Source organism: Podarcis liolepis (genome assembly GCF_965112155.1).
Source record: "Podarcis liolepis genome assembly, chromosome: 7".
Taxonomy (NCBI): domain Eukaryota; kingdom Metazoa; phylum Chordata; class Lepidosauria; order Squamata; family Lacertidae; genus Podarcis; species Podarcis liolepis.
This window is the reverse complement of record NC_139561.1, coordinates 72,984,977-73,004,975: the sequence shown is the minus strand read 5'-3', so window position 1 is coordinate 73,004,975 and position 19,999 is coordinate 72,984,977. Positions and strand designations below refer to the sequence as shown.

At 48.0% G+C, this 19,999-nt stretch overlaps 2 protein-coding genes across 2 annotated transcripts; one reads left to right on the top strand and one right to left on the bottom strand.

The window, feature by feature from the left end:
- The first annotated feature begins 1,608 nt into the window (after positions 1-1,608).
- CTU1 (cytosolic thiouridylase subunit 1) lies at positions 1,609-7,089 on the top strand. The gene is made up of 2 exons (XM_083512328.1): positions 1,609-2,759; positions 6,471-7,089. Exons 1-2 carry the CDS (start codon positions 2,042-2,044, stop codon positions 7,025-7,027), a joined length of 1,275 nt encoding a protein of 424 aa, XP_083368454.1. The 5' UTR covers positions 1,609-2,041; the 3' UTR covers positions 7,028-7,089.
- A 3-nt stretch (positions 7,090-7,092) lies between these two features.
- LOC310710995 (trypsin-like) lies at positions 7,093-19,999 on the bottom strand. Its single transcript, XM_083512425.1, has 5 exons — positions 19,385-19,999; positions 18,625-18,781; positions 13,648-13,901; positions 11,815-11,951; positions 7,093-10,243 (listed from the first exon to the last, which is right to left on the bottom strand). Exons 1-5 carry the CDS (start codon positions 19,440-19,442, stop codon positions 10,067-10,069), a joined length of 783 nt encoding a protein of 260 aa, XP_083368551.1. The 5' UTR covers positions 19,443-19,999; the 3' UTR covers positions 7,093-10,066.

The window sequence follows — 19,999 nt, the reverse complement described above, 5'->3', positions numbered from 1 at the left end:
TAAAGGCTACTGACAGTCAGGGGAGGACTCCATCTGGCCTGAACAGGCCAGAGGAGGTGACAAGGAAAATTAGAAAGATAAAGGTTAATATATTTAAAATAATAAACTGGGAATAGTGTATAAAGAAATGGGGTAATTGGAGGTAAAAGAAGAAATAGGGATAAAATAAGTTGGCAGTTTGTGTGGGAGATAAGATAGAAGTATGAAAAATGGGGAGAACTGGAAGCTCAATACCATTTGCATCTGGCACAGAATTCTTAATGGCTCATCACCTTCCTTTGTTCAATTAACAACTCATACTTAGTGGCCATTATCAGGTTGAAAAGGATTCAGGGGGCTTGATTAAATTCTAACCCTACACTGATTCTAGGAATTTAGGACAGCCCCCCCTCCCACAACAAAAACTATAAAAATACCCAACTCCATCAACCATTCTTCATAAGGCTTGGTGATGCCCAAAGTGATTTTACATCTTTATTAGTAAAACAGGATCACAGGCATGGACCCTTCCCCAAGCCTAAGAAGTCCAGAGGCAAGTTTAAAAGTCCCTGGAGTTTGCAGAAAGATTGCTTGGAGGGCCAGAGAATAGAGACTACCTTCAGAGAGTCATGTAGGGGAGCTCAAGGAGAGATGAACAATGCTAAAACCTTAATTAGGTTTTCAGGGGTTCCAAAAGTGTGTCTAGACAAGTTGGCATGCTGGCCAATGAGAAGGGGTCAAAATGAGAGAATGTAGGTGTGCTTAGGCATAGTTTCTAGAGAGAAGACCACAGTAATGTAATACAGATGTTTCTGATAAGAAGTCTGTTGGGCCACACAAACAAACAAGGATCACTCATCCTGAAGGCTGGTCCTCCTGAATAGCTTTATCTATCAGAAGGAGTGACTTCCTTATTCTATGGTTCTATCTGGTCTGCATCTACATTTCTATAGAATTTCTGGTTGGATTTCTTTTGAAGCCTACCTCCATAGCTCCATGAAGCGACTTTTAGATGCAAAAATCCTGCATATGGTGACCTTTTGTTTACCCTTCATTTTACCTTTTTACCAATCTAGCTTCCTGGTGAGTAAATCAAGGAAATTTCTGGTTCCTCATGACCTCACTGGTAAGAAGGTAAAGCATAGAGAAATCAAACTATAAGACTGTGCATATTGTCAAGGTGGGGTGGTCTTTTCTCATGGTTCTTTGCTTGAGCCAAAGATAGATAGATAGATAGATAGATAGATAGATAGATGAGACATAAATGCCATATAGAAAGGTTAGCCTAATAAAAGTATTGCCCAACTAGGGTTGCCACTTTTGTTCTGGCAAAATACAGGGCCGGGAAGGGCAGTTGGCGGCAATTTTTCCATCTCGCGTTAAAGTGACTCCCCCCCATACTTTTAATTGGTATCTTTTAATAGGTATCTGAAGAAGTGTGCATGCACACGAAAGCTCATACCAAGAACTAACTTAGTTGGTCTTTAAGGTGCTACTGGAAGGAATTTTTTTATTTTGACTATGGCAGACCAACACGGCTACCTATCTAATACTTTTAATTGGTTTTCATACAATTTAACAAATTCAATTCAAGATCAGTGACTTTGAAGCAATCCATTGCAATCTATTGCAGCCTAACATGATGCCCCCTTTGGAATTAATCTCACACTCACACATGAATTTGTATATCTTTCTGTGCTTGGCTACCCAGAGCTTAAATACATGACCTTTCACCCTCCTTTTCAAACACATGCATTTGGAGAGAATCCCCAACTTGGCAAAGAGAGAGAGAGAGAGAGACCTGAAATACAGGCCAAAGCTGTTATCAATACAGGACATAGCATTTTGCATTGAAATGCTGGACAACCCTGTATTATACAGGACAGGTGGCAACCCTATGCCCAACTGTGGGTTTGGGATTTATTTATTTATTTATGGTGGGCTAACTGGGGCTCATTGAACGGGTTGCAATTTCACAGTGGAACTTTCTCTCCAAGCGGGAACCTCCTCCGTCCAGGAGCGGCCACTGCGCGCCATCCGGCTGCCCGCTGCGCCAAGCGGGATGCTCCGAACAGCGCACTTCCAGGCGAGCGCGACCTGCCCCGCATTCGCAAGCACCGCTGGGTACACCGTAGAGGAAGGCAGGGCCCAGATCCCGACAGCCGGTCTGTGGCGGTGCATGCTGGGAGTTGTAGTTTCAGACGCACGCGACCGGAGGGGTTTGCAAGGCAGCTTCCGAGCAGCTGGAAGCGGACGAGGCCCTCCTCGCTGGCCCGGGATGCCGGCGCCCGTGCTCTGCGCGAGTTGCGGGTCCCGGCGCGCCGCGCTCCGCCGCCCCAAGACGGGCCAGGCGCTGTGCCGGGAGTGCTTCGTGGCGGCCTTCGAGGCAGAGGTGCACGGCACCGTGGTGTCGGCGCGGCTCTTCCAGCCGGGCGAGACGGTGGCCATCGGGGCGTCGGGGGGCAAGGACTCCACGGTGCTGGCGCACGTGCTGCGGCTGCTCAACGAGCGCCACGGCTACGGCCTGCGCCTGCTGCTGCTCTCGGTGGACGAGGGCATCGCCGGCTACCGGGACGACTCGCTGGCCGCCGTGCGCCGCAACCAGGGCAGCCTGGGGCTGCCGCTGCACGTGGTCTCCTACCAGGAGCTCTACGGCTGGAGCATGGACCGCATCGTCCGCCACGTCGGCCTCAAGAACAACTGCACCTTCTGCGGGGTCTTCCGGCGGCAGGCGCTGGACCGAGGCGCAGCCTTGCTCGGGGCTGACAAGATCGCCACAGGTGCGGGGACTGGGGGTGGAGGGGGTCCGGGATGGGGCGCTCCGGGTGCGGTGGGGCTCCCGGTGTCCATCAGCGCCGGCCGGTGTGGTCAGCCGTCTGGGGTGATGGGGTCTGTCGCCCAACAGCACCCGGAGGGCCACGGCTTACCCATCTCCGTCTAAAGAGCTTCTGAGCAACTGCAGAGGGCACGGCAACAACGACGCTCTTGCGGGGCCACAACCTTAACTCAAGAATACGTAACTATTTATTGGGAGCACTTTTACTCCCCTGTTTCAAGTTAGAGACTTTTAAGTCATAGAATTGTAGAGCTGGAAGGGAATTCCGGGGTCATCTGGTCCAGCCCCCTGCAAATGCAGGAATCTCCACTAAAAGCATCCATGACAGATGGCCGTTCAACCTCTGCTTAAAAACCTCCAAGGAAGGAAAGTTCACCACCTTCCAACACAGTCCATTCCAGTGTCAGGACAGCTCTTACCATCAGACCGTTCTACCTGATGTTTAGTCAAAATCTCCTTTCTTGTAACTTGAATTCATTGGTACAGGTTCTACCGTCCAGGGCATGAGAAAACAAGCTTGCCCCATCCTCCTTGTGAGAAGCCCTTTAGATATTTGAGAAAAAGGGTCCCAGAACCAGTTGCAAATATTATTAGTATAATAACAATAATAATATATTCTTCCCCCCTTTCTAATATTTTATTTTCTGTTCTTCCATTTTACAATATTCAACAATAAATATAAATCCACACAAATCCAATGATATTTTCTGCAACTTCCCTATCTCCCTTTCTTGCGGTTTCTTATTTTTCTATCAAATTCTTACTACATATCTTAATTTATCCTTTTTGCCATTTTATCCTTTTTAATTCCCTCAGATTTCTTACTGCTCATGCTTATATCAGTCCTAACGTTTTTAATTGTTTGCAATTTATTTTCATATATTCAATAAATTTTCCCCATTCTGTTATAAATCTTGATCTCTTAATCTTCTGGTAAGTTTTGCCATCTCTGCATATTCCATTAGGCCATTGGTCATACTGGCAGACCCTGATGGGTGCTGGAGTTTGGAGGGTCACATGTTCCCCACAATTGCCCTATTTAGAGATTGCTGCTGCTGCAACTGTTTCCTGGTGCAATATACGTACACACAAACACACATTAAATATATAATATATTAAATATTATCTATAAGCAACACAGCTACCCATGTGCTTTTCATTTCTCCTTTGAGTAAGGCCAAACTGCTTTGTCTTCCTTACTCTCTTTGCATAGTGAGACCATGCAACCCTCCCCACCCCCACTTCTAAGCCCAATGTGATTTTTGGGGTGAGGAAGGACTTTGCTTTGCATGCTGCTCCGTATGACCAATAGCCCTACTAGATCAGACCAAAGGCCCATCTAGTCTGTTCTCGCACTGACCAACCAAGTGCTTGCTGGAAACCCACAGCCAGCACAAAGCAAAAGGGGTGCTTGGCCACAATTTGTGGCCTTTGGTTAGGGGCCCAACTGATGGGCATGCTGGGAAAGAAATTGGGACAGTCAAGGCGGCTGAAGGAAACCTCCAGGGAGCAAAAAACGACTAAAGTTAGCCTCAATGAGGCAAAAGACTGATGACCAGCTTCTTCCTGCTTGCTTTTCAGGAGCTGTAACTGCCCTTCCGAGTTAGGTCTTATTCCACACTCATCAGGCATTGCTGAAGGCACGGCCTCTTGTCTGCCCTATGTACCGTATTTTTTGCACCATAACACTCACTTTTTTCCTCCTAGAAAGTAAGGTGAAATGTCTGTGCGTGTTATGGAGGGAATGCCTACGGGGGTGGTGGGGATCTACTGCAGTCGTGAGCAGAGGATCCATGGTTCCCCTTCCTTTCCTCCTCCGTGGCTCGCTTTGAAACAGCAAAGCGGGAGAGGAGCGGCTGAGTGGGGAGGAGAGAAGGAAATAGAGCCTGCTTCTTTAAAGGAGCAAAGCTCGCTACATAGCAGCAAAGTTTTTCAGCTCGCTAAGCCAGGGATGAGCGGGGAGGAGGAAGAAAAGCAGAGCCTGCTTGCTTTAAAGGAGCAAAGTGGGAGAGGAGAGGAGCCTTCTCCCCTTATCCCTCTTCTTCGTTATTAGCAGCATCCTTCTCCACCCACCCCACGCGTGCTCCTTGTCCCTTGAGTGCTTTTCCTTCCCTCCCCACTTAAAACGTGGTTACAAAGCACGGATCCACATGGATCCTCAGGATTTTTGCATTGGGCTACTCCAAACTCACTGTCAGATCACATGTCTGTGGCCACAGCATGAACCACAAAAATCATACACCCACTGTTTCGTTTAGGAGTATTTTTTTTGCTTGTTTTCCTCCTCTAAAAACTACGTGCGTGTTATGGTCAGGTGCGTGTTATAGAGCGAAAAATACGGTAGTTGACTCTGGAGCTATAGGCAAACTTCAGGATGGCAGGATATATTTAGTGCATTTTAATTTACTCAAATCCTGAGGTCCACCAGCCAGTGCCTGATGCAGAAAAGAGTAGCTCAGGGGTGCAGACATATGCAGGTGGTGTTAGAAGGTGGCCTCTTGTGCTGGGCCCTAGATCGCTGACCCTTCCCTCCCTGATTCTTTTTCATGGAAATTTTGCTTGCAGGGAGGCTCATTGCAAAGCACAGTACAACCCACCAGCTTAATTTGCCCAAAGGCCACCTTTACAGGGAGATGGGGCGGCATTTGCCTGGTTTCCTGGCGCCCTTGTTGCTGCAGGTTACTGGAAGCAGAAACAGTGAGGTGATGGAGCGTTCAAAACTGTGGAGATGCACCAGGTTGGCTCTGTGGGTGCATCAGCACAATGCTGACCTGCCAAGCGCTTCATGCTTCTCCCTCTCTGTAAACTATAGTGATGCTTGTGCCAGGAGGCCAGATAAGCGCATACACACAATGGGTCTATACATGTAAAGTAGCATATCCAAACACTATGCCCATTTCCACTGCAGGCCTGCACCCCAACTCCTTTTTATTACCTAGCAACAACCCTGCATCCACTTAGAATTAAGGATCTGGGGGCTCCTGAGTGCATTTAATTAAGAAGAAAAAAATCACTCAATTATGTTAACAAGAAAGGCAACCACAGAGAACCACCAACGCAGTATGCCTCCATCTGGAATTCCTAATTGGTGCTTATAAATATTAAGGATAGATTGTAACTTATAATTATTTGTATATTGTTGAATGGTTATTGTTGTTGGCTTATTGAGATGGTTTAAAAGAAAAGAAAAATAAAGAAGGGGGGAATTCACTCCTGGTTTTTCCCTAAGCTCTCTACATCTGCCTACTTTTTTGGGCAGGGGGAGGAATATAACACAGCTAGTGCAATATAGTGCTTGGTGTGCTACAGTAGAACCTGGGAAACAAGGGTTCAAATCCTCGCCAACCCAAGATGCTTCTCATCCTATCCTACCTTGCCGGGTTGTTGTGGCAAATAAATGAGCAGGGAGAACCATGTCCGGCACTTTGAATTCCTTGGATAAAAAGGTGGGATCTAAGTGCAGTAAAGAAGAAGAAAAGTTTTTAGCTATTGCTATAGTTAAATAATTGGAAATCCATATCCCTTGTGAATCTGCTGGTAATTGTACTTAGAAATCTACCTGCAGTTCTTGATCTTCATTCCGCCTATATCAAGGATAGCCAGGAAGGTGTGTGTCCTGTTGACTCGTCCTATTGCTGTCTGATTCATTCTTTAGGTCATAACGCAGATGACATCGCTGAGACGGTGCTGATGAACTTCCTGCGGGGGGACGTTGGGCGCCTCCGGCGCTGCGCGGATATACTGACGGGAAGCGAGGGGCAGTTGCCGCGCTGCAAGCCGCTGAAGCACGCCTACGAGAAGGAGATTGTGCTGTACGCTTACTTCCAAGGCTTGGACTACTTCAGCACCGAGTGCGTGTACTCCCCCAATGCCTACCGCGGGCACACCCGCGCCCTGCTCAAAGACCTCGAAGCCACGCGGCCCAGCACGGTGGCTGACCTGGTGCACTCGGGCGAGCGGCTGGCGGTGCGCGAGGATGTCCGCATGCCCACCCAGGGCACCTGCCAGCGGTGCGGCTACCTCTCCAGCCAGCCCCTCTGCAAAGCTTGCTTGCTGCTAGAAGGGCTCAATCGTGGCCTCCCTCGGCTGGGCATCGGCAAGCCCAGCCGGCTGCAGAAAGCTTTGCTGGGCGGGGAGAGGCCAGAAACCAGCTTACAGGAAGAGGAAGGCCCTCAGCAGGCAAAGAGAGGCCCGAGGGCCATAGACTTCTGAGCCTGTCCCTACCCATGGTTCCCATCACTCCTGACTGTTAGCCGTTCTGGCTGCAGCAGTTGTCTCAAATCAAATTATATTCAATATCAGGGGAATCCAACTCCCAAGAGACTGCGATCTACTCACAGAATAAAAAACTGGCAGTGATCTACCCCATTTTTTGTGGTTGTTGAGCTTTTTTTAGGGAGGAAAATGACAAAATTAAGTAAAGGGAAAGATCGCTGGGAAAACGATCTGTCAAGAAGCGAAAACTCCGTTTTCCGTTCCAACAATCATGCAAAAATGGAGGACGGGGTGAAGAGGAAGGGTCAGATGCTCTGATGCCAATGAAAAGGAGCCCATGACCGACAGCAATCTACTGGTCTAAGAGCAGGGGCGACATCATCATCATTATTATTATTATTATTATTATTATTATTATTATTATTATTATTATTATTATTATTATTATATTTTTGGCTGAAAGCCAGGGTATAAACAAATAAACAAAATTTACAAAAAATAAATAAATAGAATAGTGTGTGCTCATGTTTCTTTAACTGTTAACAGAGTAACCGATCTCTGTAATGATTCTGTCTGTATACTCTGGCTTTCCTGATTAAGACCAAGATGCACCTGTTTTGTAATTCTTGGTGAAAAGGTGGCAATAATGAGCAGCTACTTGTGGACCCAATAGAAACAGGCCAATGGTTTGCCAGGGTCTGCCTTCTGGCCACAACTTTTCCCTTTGTAAAATGGGTGGGTGGCCTGGAAATTCGAGACACTGTTGGACTCTTGACATCCCATCACTCCTGATTTATCCTCCCTGGGGCTCATGGGAGTTGGAGTCCAATGATGTCTGGAGGACCAGATTCCCTTTCCCTGCAGTACTGCTTAGGCCAGCAAGGTGCCAAGCTGTAGTCCTGGTTGGTTCACCACACTAGACAGCTGTGCATAGGGCTGTTGAGTTCTTGGTTGTAGCTCCAACAGCTCCTGACCAGTAGAGAGATAGGAAGGGATAAATCGTGCAGAAAGCTGAATATACCCACACCCAAGCAGGTATTCTGAGTCACAGAACTGAAGTGGGCCATGTAGCCCATCCTTCTGCTCCAGGCAGAAAATCCAGAGTGATACCATTCCAACAGATGGTTACCCAAGTAGGGCCAATCAGAGAGAGGACCACAAGGGCCATTTGGTCTGGGATCTTAAGCTCAAAGGGGTCCTCCAGTTTAGACACTTTCTAGTTTTTTGTCATTTGATAAGTTTTGCAGCCTTTTTTATGCACATTGGATCAAAATGTATTTAAGCAGAAATGGACACACTCCACTTTAAGAGCTTCAAATTTAATCAAATAAGAGGTGTTCTGGTAAAATACCTTTTTTGTTTTGTTAGCTCATAATAGATGATGCCATATTAAAGAGTTACAAATGTTATTAAGAATTAATGTTAATAACAACCGGGGGAACGGAAGACATAACATCTTACAAGGACAGGAAGAAGCATCACGAACAGGATACAGCGGTACCTCGGGTTAAGAACTTAATTTGTTCTGGAGGTCTGTTCTTAACCTGAAACTGTTCTTAACCTGAGGTACCACTTTAGCTAATGGGGCCTCCCACTGCTGCCGCGCCACCGTACGATTTCTGTTCTCATCCTGAAGCAAAGTTCTTAACCCGAGGTACTGTTTCTGGGTTAGCGAAGTCTGCAACCTGAAGCATCTGTAACCCGAGGTACCACTGTAATTGACACAGAACAAGGAAGAACAAGGAGATAGTTTGAGTTGCTCACTTATAGTTTTATAAATCAATTAATGTGTCAACACAAATAGAAGTTATTAATATTACAGTTGTATAAGGGATTATTATTATGACCAGAATGTCATGGAAATTAAAAAGATATTGGAATGCAGAAATAATCAAGCCATCAATTCTAGCACATGGAGGGGGCACCTTTTCTAAATTATATAATTCGGTATTTGAAATATTGGTACAGTCATGCGCAGAAGCGGCAAACCGTGACCCGCAGATGCGGGTTTCGATCTGTTCAGGATGCGAACAGGGCTCCGGAATGGATCCTGTTCGCATCCAGAGGTACCACTATATTAATAATTGTATTATAAATTGATATTGTTATAATGAGGCTATTATTGGATTGCAATTGAAAACTAATAAAAATTATATTAAAAATAAGAATTAATGTTAGTAAGAATTACGTTTTGCAAGGTTAGGCCACAATGAACGTGGCTTCTCAGATCAGCTGATTATATTAACAAACCTCTTAGGCATCATCGGCAATGCACATTTAAATAACTACCATTCCACTGGAAAAAAATCATGGCTTTCCCGCAAAGCATCCTGGAGACTGAAGTTTGTTAAGGTTGCTGGTAGTCGTTAAGAAACCCCTATTCCCCTAGAGCTGCAACTGTTAAAGAGTTCCCTGGGAAGAGGGGTTAATTGTTAAACCACTCTGGGAATTGTAATCTGATAGACCTTGGCTGGTCCAAAGGAGATCTTGTGAAATCCTTGCTTGCTGCCGAACAAGCTAAACCACCTGCAGCTTATTCGATAAGTGGTCGTTGCGGAAGGTTTACAGACAGCCTTGCCATGTCAGCTACATTCCACATCCACAGTGGAAACCAGTGTGCTTTTGAATGCCAGCCATTGGAAATCGCAAGTGGGGAGAATTGTGCTGTTGCGACCAGGTTCTGCACTGGGCTTCCCACAGGCATCTGGTTGGCTAGTGTGAGAACAGAATGCAGCACTAGATGAGCATTAGATAACTTAGCAGGCTCTTTGAACGTTATTGCTGATAGGCAACTGCTATCAACTTTTCGTATAACTGTGAAGTTGGAAGGGACCGCATGGGTCATCTAGACCAACCCTTACAATGCATGAATTTTTTTGAGACTCTGATTAAGAGTCTCGCGCTCTACTAACTGAGTTATCCCAGAGGAGAGCTGGGGTATAGGTTGCAACTGTTGGAAATGCTCCCATTTCTGCGCTCTGCATGAGAAAAATGGTACTGAGAAGCAAAGGCAAGAATGCTTTTTATTGAGGGGTATCAGCCCTGGGCTGGTGCTTTTGTGTCATTTTCAGCCATGGTTTCCTCGATCCACTTCTGAAATTTGCAGATCTCCATGAAAACAGCAGGGTTTTTCTGGGATGCACACTTCACAGCTCCCGATGACACCAAACCGTGAAGGACCCCGTTGCAAATCAAGGGGCTCCCAGAATCTCCCTGTAAATTCAACAAGAGGAAAGGGGTCAGAGAGCAGGAGAACTCTTTGGTGTGGTGAGACTTCTCTAGTTTAGGGGCTGGGATCTGTGGTCCTCCGGAGATTCTCCAACTTTCATCAGCCCCAGGCAGCATGGCCAGTGGTCGGGGATGATGGGAGCTTTCGTCTAGCAAAATCTGGAGGGCTATAGATTCCACATCCCTGCTCAGGCTGAACATTGAATCTAAAAGGTACAGAAATAGGGGGTTTCATATTGAAGCAGGTATGGCTTTCTTTAGGTTTATGGCTCTTCTTGTTTAATACTTGCTTCCTTGGGTAGTTCGGTGTCTCTCCCCCCACCCACCCCCATTCCCCACCAATATCTGAATACCCTTCTGTTTCTGCTCACTTCCTTTTTTCTTTTTTTCCTTTTAATTAGGAAGATTTAGACAAGGAGTAGGCAGAAGTTAGACTGGGCTGTGCTGGTAGATCGCTGGATGATCTGAAGTAGATTGACAAGGATTTCTTACTCCCAACAATGGTGGCAACAAAAGAACCCTAAAAAATGTACTGCTGAAAGGGAAGAAAGGGATATGCAGAAATATATTTCTGTATGGAAGAACTATGAGCTCAGTCTAGTTTTGGTACTTTATAAACAAATTCCTGGGCTCAAAATTCTTTTATTGTAAATACTTGTTTCCCTTCTACTGATGGATCTCAAGTAATAAGAAGGAAAAATAAAATAAAAATAGAAGTTTGCTTGCTCCTGACATTGGAGAAATCCTAACCATGTCTACTCATAAGTAAGGATGTGTGACTTTGTCAGTTTTGGTTTCTCATTTCCCAGTCTGCAAGTTCAGTTTTCTACGTTTCCACATCAGTTTGGGGTGTTTTTGGTTTTTTTTAACTCATGAAAATTCATCAGCCTTTTAATGCAAACTTCCATTATACACATTTTTATATGGGATTTTGCTTAGTATTTTTGCAAAGCAATTTCCCCTAACATAATGCATTTGTGCATGTTCTTTTATCATTACACACATCCTAGTATATGCATTACACACATCCTAGTATATGCATTTTTGTACATATTCCATAGCTGGAGAACTGCACTGCAAAACTCTGAGAAGCGCAAATATCAGAGGAATTGTGTGTTTCAAATCAAATATTGTTTCAGAACATGCATATTAGGCAGGTTTATATTTAGAAGTGAACTGAATCCAATGATTCTGATTCTGTTCCATCCCTACTCAGAAGTTCCACTGACCAAAATTGGACTTGGACTACAATCCTAACCCCATTTACCTGGGAATATATATGCTGCACTAAATTAAATAGGGCCGACTTCTGAGTAGACATGAATGATGTTTTACTGGATTCTTGCATCCTGATACTATGCGCTGACTTTTTGCTTGTGCCTTTATTGTTGCAATTTGTGTGACTTGCTTATTTATTTATTTTTGGTTATTTTATGTGGTGTATAAGTTATATATGAATGGCGTAGTTCAGATTGCAGGCTAAGTCACAGGAAAGTTGGATTGTGATACACTGCACTGTGCCTCTGACCCATAGTCACCAAGTGTTTGTTGCTCACCTGGCACGAGTCTTTGCCTCCTTCCATTTTTCCTGAGCAAATCTCGTTGTCTGCAAAGTAGCTTCCGTACCTAGCCTTGCATATGTATTTTGACAGGATCTCTGTGTCCAAACATTGCAGGACATTGGCATAATTTACTGCAAAATGAATGCTTGGGTCAGTGTGCGACACTGGCTGTTTGGGAGTTGCTGCTTAACTATTTTAGCTTCAGGTTCCTCCGTCACAAATGCCAGAAGCTGTGGTGGTTGGTGTCCATTGCAACCGTAAGGTGGAAGGCAGGAAGACCAACGTTGCCCCCATATTCCTCTCTATTGAGTTCTGCAAGGGGCAACACTGAGACTCAGAGGAGGAAGCCAACAGCCAGGGCCACCCCCAGGATTCGTCGTAAGTAATAATAATTTAATAATAATAATAATAATAATAATAATAATAATAATAATAATAATAATTTATACCCCGCCCATCTGGCTGGCCTTCCCCAGCCACTCTGGGCGGCTTCCAAAAAAATATTAAAGTACTGTAATACATCAAACATTAAAAGCTTCCCTAAACAGGGCTGCCTTCAGATTTCTTCTAAAGGTCTGGTAGTTGTTGTTCTCTTTGACATCTGGTGGGAGGGCGTTCCACAGGGAAGGCGCCACTACCGAGAAGGCCCTCTGCCTGGTTCCCTGTAACTTAGCTTCTCACAGTGAGGGAACTGCCAGAAGGCCCTCGGCGCTGGACCTCAGCGTCCGGGTAGAACAATGGGGGTGGAGACGCTCCTTCAGTAAGGCGAGAGGTAGGTGAGGGCTTGCTTGGAGCAGAATGAGATGTCCCACTCATAGGATCATAGAACTGTAGAGTTGGAAGGGACCCTGCGGGCCATCTTCTCCAACTCCTTGCAATGTAAGAATCTCAGCTAAAGCATCCATGACAGATGGCCATCCAAACTCTGCTTAAAAGCCTTCAAGGAAGGAGAGTCCACTACTTTCATTCGCCTTAATGGACTACTGGCTAGTAGATGCAATTCCCCATCCCACAACTGGAAACACAGTATGGACAGAGGCAGCTGCCCTTATACTTAGGCCCATAAATCACCTAATCTAGTGGTTCCTAAAGTAGGCAGTACTGGGAGGCAGTGGGATTACCTTGCTAAGAGGCAAGGGGGCATTGGAGTGTAAAGGGCTATCAGACTTCAAAATGCTGAATCAAGTTCATCCATTTTGTTGAGTTAGTTAAAATGGATCGTTTTAACTGGATTTTGAATAGCGGTGCAGTTAATTGTTACAGTGGTACCTCGGGCTACATACGCTTCAGGTTACATACGCTTCAGGTTACAAACTCCTCTAACCCAGAAATATTACCTCGGGTTAAGAACTTTGCTTCAGGATGAGAACAGAAATCATGCTCCGGCGGCGTGGCGGTAGTGGGAGGCCCCATTAGCTAAAGTGGTGCTTCAGGTTAAGAACAGATTCAGGTTAAGAACAGACCTCCGGAACGAATTAAGTACTTAACTTGAGGTACCACTGTACTGTCTTTTTGTTTCTCAAGCTTATGCCCCGCCCCATTTTTTTTTAGTAGTTTGCTCAGGGTTGTGAAACTGCAGGTGCTCAGGATTTAGGTGTTTTTGGTTTCGGTTAAGGTAGTCTGCAAAAGCTTACATCATTTACATCACCTTATTTCATGCTTTCCTTTGTAGGAACTGCACCAGGCCCCTCAAGTACCTGAATCTAGCCTTGGTTTGCAGGAGGTCTTGTGGTCTTGTTGATGGACGTTGCAAGCTAAACTGCTTGCAGCTTATCCCAAAAGTGGTCATTGCACATGGAACCTTGACCCTCTGGCCTTTCCTCTTACCTTCGGGGAAAGTAGTAGTGCCCCAGCCAGACACCACACACTTTGTCCCGGTGGGTGCGCATTCCTTAGCAAAAGGGATGGTCTTAATGGTATCTCCCAGGACTGCAGGGGGGGATAGCTTCAGAAGCATGACATCGTTTTTCATTGTTCGGGGTTCAAACTTAGGGTGGCGGATGGCTCTGATTGCTTTGGAAGACTGTTCCCCAACATCTTGCTTATACAAATCATGCTCCCCAAGATGAACCATGAGATTTCTGCAAGGGAGACAATAGCGAAGACACAGAGGTGTTCAGAACTATTGTATGGCACAGCCCTTCTTATACCAAACCATTTCCATGCTATTCTTGGCCTCAGTTCTTTGCTTGACTAGGACAGGGTTTGTGGCCCAGATTTGATATGATTTAATAGTTCTTATATCCCGCTTTTCCAGCAACAATGCTGAGCTCAAAGCAAGTCTCAATAATAGCTATGGTACTGAAAATGAGTAGAACATTTCAGTCGCTATAATCACATCCAAAACATATAACGAAGGCAAAAACAAATGATTAATACAATTCAGTAAAGGTAAAGGGACCCCTGACCATGAGGTCCAGTCGTGGCCGACTCTGGGGTTGCGGCGCTCATCTCATTTTACTGGCTGAGGGAGCCGGCGTACAGCTTCTGGGTCATGCGGCCAGCATGACTAAGCCGCTTCTGGCAAACCAGAGCAGCACACGGAAATGCCGTTTACCTTCCCGCCGGAGCGGTACCTAATTATCTACTTGCACTTTGACTTGGTTTCAAACTGCTAGGTGGGCAGGAGCAGGGACCGAGCAACGGGAGCTCACCCTGTCACAGGGATTCGAACTGCCAACCTTCTGATCAGCAAGTCCTAGGCTCTGTGCAGCACCACCTGCATATAAACTCGTAAAGAATTCAAAATGTAAGAAATGGCTGCTGAGGACCAGCTCTCTGCTGGCTGACTGCCTCTGGGCAGGGACTTCTTCACCCAGTGCAGCAGCTGAATCTCAGGCAATTAAAAAATGACGAAGAAGAAAAGCGATCCATTCTAGATTGTTTTGTAAATGTCTGGAGAGATTAAAGGTTTAAAAAAAGGTAAAGGTAAAGGACCCCTGGACGGTTAAGTCCAGTCAAAGGCGACTATGAGGTTGCAGTGCTCATCTTACTTTTCAGGCCGAGGGAACCGGCGTTTGTTCATGGACAGCTTTCCAAGTCATGTGGCCAGCATGACTAAACTGCTTCTGGTGCAACGGGACACCATGACGGAAACCAGAGCACACGGAAATGCCATTTACCTTCCCACCACAATGGTACCTATTTATCTACTTGCACTGGTGTTGTGATGGCCTGGGATTCCGATTCGGAGGATGAAACAGAGGAATCCCAGCCTGCACAAGAGTCCCCGCCTCCAGGGCCGGCTGAACTGGGGCAAGGCCTAGATGCTGAAGAACCTGCACCTGTGGCAGTGCATCAGGAGCTGGCCCCAGGTGAAACCCTTCTGGCCCCAGAGAGGCTTGACGACTCAGTGGCCACAGGTGAGCCTCCTCCAGGGCCCAGTAACCCTTCGGCCTCTCCTGATCTGCAGAGGCTTAGGGCAGAGAGGCGAAGGGAACTGGTTGCCCCCAGGAGGAGTGCTCGCCTTAAGGCCAGAGGAGGCGGGGCTCCTGGGGGCCGGGACCGCCCCTGGCCTTAGAAGAGGATAAAAGCCCAGTCAGCCCGGCCCCAGGTTGCGGGAGCAACGTCGTTGTTGGCTTCGGACCTTCCTGTGTTCCTGATCCCTGCTCGGCCTCCTGTTCCTGACTAGCCGGTACTCCTGTTCCCTGCTCGGCTTCCTGTTCCTGACTATCTGGTACTCCTGTTCCCTGCTCGGCCTCCTATTCCTGACCATCCGGTGTTCCTGTTCCCTGCACAGCCTCCTGTTCCAGCGTACCTGTTCCCCGCCCGGCTCTCTGCCTCGGACCTTGCCCCTCTTTGTGTGGACTCTGCTACACCCAAGGTACCTTACCCCCGGGACCAGCACAGTTTGCTCCCGCCCCACCTGCACTCTCCCTTCGTAGGGGTGCGTTCGGGAAGAGCCAGAGGCCATGGCTGAACAGGCGGCTGCACTGGTGGCTTTGGCCCAGGAGAACCAGGCCTTGACTCACACCGTGCAGCAGCTCAGCGACGCGGTTGTGGCACTTCAGCAACGCTTGGAAGCCCTACCGGCTCCTGGGGCCGACGCCCCGGCTCCGGGCAAGTACCCAGTGGCTTTGCCTGAGAAATTTGATGGAGCCCCGGCCAGCTTTCCCATGTTCCTGGCCCAGGCCAAGCTGTATATTCAGGGGTGAGCCCGGAACTTTCCTGACAACCGCACCAAGGTGCACTTTTTGATTAGTTTGTTAAAGGACCAGGCGGCCAAGTGGGCGTTGCCGCTACTCAGGCAAGACTCCCCCTTGCCGGCAGACTATACGGGGTTTTGCAATCGTTTGGAGGCCGCGTTCGGCAACCCCCAGAAAGAGAGTCAAGCCAACCGGGCGATTCGGTGTTTGAAACAGGGCAAGTCCACGGTGGCCACATATACCACGGAGTTTCGGCTGTTGGCACAGGACTTGACCTGGAATGACTCGGCACTGCGGGACCAGTATCTCGAAGGGCTTTCGGACGAGGTACTGGACCAGTTGGCCACAATGGAACGCCCCACCACGCTGGACACTCTCATTCAACGGAGTCTACAAATAGACGACCGGTTGGAGGATCGTCGTCAGGCCCGGGGTCGCCGACACTCCCAGTTCACGGCACCAGCTTTTTCCGGCAGCCCCACGGTCACAACTGATTTAACGGAGGAGCCTATGCAGCTCGGGGCAGTGCGGCCACGCCTTTCCCCCGCAGAGAAGGCGCGGCGTCGGGAGGGAAATCTCTGTCTTTACTGTGGCGGAAGTGGACACTTCGCTCGGTCCTGCCCTGAGAAACGCCAGCCGCAGGGAAACCGCCAACCCCAGTAGCTGATGGCCCTAGTTACCGGGGGTCCCAAACCGTACAGAATGGGCCCGCACCAATGGACTTGCAACATCTTATGGTTTCGGTACGTTTATACCCTCCAGGGGGGCCCTGGATCCTCACCCATGCTTTGGTAGATTCAGGGGCAACCCGCTCCTATATGTACGCTGCTTTTGCCACCCATCATCAGGTGCCACTTCGGAACAAGCCAGTACCGATCCAGGTGGAAGCGATTGACGGACGACTTCTGCGTTCAGGTGCTGTTACTCAGGAGACCCAGCCCCTGGTCCTGTGTCTCCAGCAGCACCGGGAGTTGCGAACTTTGGACATTGCTTCTATGCCCCGCTTCCCCCTGGTGCTCGGGATGGACTGGCTGGAAGCCCACAACGTTCAGATTGACTGGGTCAAACGGACCGTGCACTTCCCAGACCCATGTTCCCATGCTCAATCCGGAACGCTGGCGGCCGCGCCCTCAGAGGAGGCAGCACCCACGCTCCCAGCCGTGTACCAGGACTACCAGGACGTGTTCGAGGAATGGGGGGCAGACCAGCTGCCGCCGCATCGGCCTTTTGACTGCGGCATAGACCTCCAACCCGGAGCGCCTTTACCAGTGAGTCGCTTATATTCCCTAACAGAGCCAGAGCGCGAGGCTTTGCAGGACTTCTTGCGCAAGAACCTGGAGCGTCCTTTGCAGGACTTCGCGGAAGTTGGACGCCCGCTTCACCGGCCCGTTCCCTATCGTAGACCAAGTCTCTCCTGTGGCATTTCGTCTCCGGTTACCCGCAACCCTGAAGGTTCACCCGGTCTTCCACAGGTCCCTTTTGAGTCCGGTGGCCCCACCCGACGAGTTCCACCCGAACCGTCCCCGACCGCAGCCAGTGTTGGTTCGGGGAGAGCCTGAGTACGAGGTGGAACGCATCCTGGACTCCCGATACCGCAGGGGAAAGCTGCAGTATCTCATTGACTGGAAGGGGTACGGACCGGAGGACCGTTCCTGGGAACCAGCGGCCAACGTCCACGCACCTGCCTGCCTCCGAGAGTTCCATGCGACGTACCCCGGCAAGCCGGGTCCGGACCCTCGGTTGAGGGGGGGGCCTGGGAGGGGGGATGGTGTGATGGCCTGGGATTCCGATTCGGAGGATGAAACAGAGGAATCCCAGCCTGCACAAGAGTCCCCGCCGCCAGGGCCGGCTGAACTGGGGCAAGGCCTAGATGCTGAAGAACCTGCACCTGTGGCAGTGCATCAGGAGCTGGCCCCAGGTGAAACCCTTCTGGCCCCAGAGAGGCTTGACGACTCAGTGGCCACAGGTGAGCCTCCTCCAGGGCCCAGTAACCCTTCGGCCTCTCCTGATCTGCAGAGGCTTAGGGCAGAGAGGCGAAGGGAACTGGTTGCCCCCAGGAGGAGTGCTCGCCTTAAGGCCAGAGGAGGCGGGGCTCCTGGGGGCCGGGACCGCCCCTGGCCTTAGAAGAGGATAAAAGCCCAGTCAGCCCGGCCCCAGGTTGCGGGAGCAACATCGTTGTTGGCTTCGGACCTTCCTGTGTTCCTGATCCCTGCTCGGCCTCCTGTTCCTGACTAGCCGGTACTCCTGTTCCCTGCTCGGCTTCCTGTTCCTGACTATCCGGTACTCCTGTTCCCTGCTCGGCCTCCTGTTCCCGACCATCCGGTGTTCCTGTTCCCTGCACAGCCTCCTGTTCCAGCGTACCTGTTCCCCGCCCGGCTCTCTGCCTCGGACCTTACCCCTCTTCGTGTGGACTCTGCTACACCCAAGGTACCTTACCCCCGGGACCAGCACAGGTGTGCTTTTGAACTGCTAGGTTGGCAGGAGATGGGACAGAGCAATGGGAGCTCACCACCGTTGCATGGATTTGAACCAGCAACTTTCCAATTGGCAAGCCCAAGAGACTCAGTGGTTTAGACCACAGCACCACCCACTCCCCTACTCTGGAGACATTACCCTCCCTCTCACCCACTGCTTCCTCCCTATGACCCCACAAACTTGCCTTCGCAGACAGTGTCCAGCTGTAAGCACCCAGTGCTCATCGATCAAGGCTCCACCACATCGAGTGAGTTGACTGTTGAAGACAAATACTTGCCAGGGCTGAGAGTGCGGCCAACATTCGGATCCACCGATAATACGCTCGCCGGTCTGTGCTGACACTGTGACACAAATACCATCATATATTACACATTTGCTGACACGGGAGGCTTCCGATAAGACTGTGCTTCATTAGATGGGAAGCTGTTTCCCAGAAATGCAGGTAAAGTACCCACCCCCATGCCGATGGGATCCTGCAGATAATAATGATTACTGGAATAAGATGAAGGCTCGAGTGTGGGTGTGAATGTCCTGTACTTTTATGGTTCCTCAGCATGGTGTGCTTTCACTCAGGCTACAACATCTACATGAATGTGCTGTGTGCAAGGTACATTAAAGGCTCTTGCATTTGCCAGGCTTGACTGAAACTAAAAGTAGAACCCTACGTGTATCCTTCTGTTCAGAGAGCGATTTTTCAGTCCTACTGGCTTGCTCATTTCTTCCTTCCTCTTAAAGTCCCTTGTAAAATGTTTTGATCAGGGTCAAGCAGATACGTAGTTATTTTAGTCTAACATAACGGTTTTATTGTCCAATACAGGATTTTAAAATCCATATCCTGGTTTGTTTGTTTTTGAAATTAATTTTTATTTGTGTTTTCGCATACAGTTCAAAAAGAATAAGTAGAAAATAAATGAATAAAAATTGAAAACAAAACCACAACAAACCAAAGATACCACACAAAACACCTAAGGACTTCTCTTCCTCTCCTTCTCTGGTATCCATTATTTTCCTTCTCTTCCATGTATTCTAAGTTATCAAGTTCTACCATAGCTGTCAACTTTTTCCTTTTCTTACGAGGAATCCTATTTGGAATAAGGGAATTTCCCTTAAAAAAAGGGAAACGTTGACAGCTATGAGTTTCTACTCTTCTTCCTAATTATGTTCTACTTCCTCTTATACTGCTGAATTTATTCAAGTCCTGCTAATCTGTTCACGAGTTTACTGTATATAGATTTTTAAAATTACAAAAACTTTCCAGTCCTTTTTGTATCCTTTATCTTCTTGTTCTCTTACTGATCAGACCTGCCAGCTCCGCATATTCCAACAACTTAAAGTGTCATTCCTCCTTGATTGGTACTCATCTTGTTACTTTTGTGTTTTCTTTACATTTTGTTGTTGTTTTTATAATATTTGGTACATTGCATTGAGATATATATTTGAAACACAAGAATTATTATTGTTATTATTATTAGGCTCTATTACCTATCCAATGTAGCAAAAACAATAGTCTTGTGACTCACAAACCTAAAGATTCACAAATTTATCATGGCAAAAGCTTT

Excerpts from the sequence above, each read along its gene's own strand:
- CTU1 (XM_083512328.1), top strand. The coding sequence starts at position 2,042 with ATGCTCCGAACAGCGCACTTCCAGGCGAGCGCGACCTGCCCCGCATTC. Across the intron at positions 2,760-6,470 it reads GGCTGACAAGATCGCCACAG|GTCATAACGCAGATGACATC; the intron begins GTGCGGGGACTG and ends TTCATTCTTTAG.
- LOC310710995 (XM_083512425.1), bottom strand. The coding sequence starts at position 19,442 with ATGGATACCAGAGAAGGAGAGGAAGAGAAGTCCTTAGGTGTTTTGTGT. Across the intron at positions 18,782-19,384 it reads TGTTTTGTGTGGTATCTTTG|TGTCAGCACAGACCGGCGAG; the intron begins GTTTGTTGTGGT and ends TTTGTGTCACAG. Across the intron at positions 10,244-11,814 it reads GAGGCAAAGACTCGTGCCAG|GGAGATTCTGGGAGCCCCTT; the intron begins GTGAGCAACAAA and ends TTGAATTTACAG.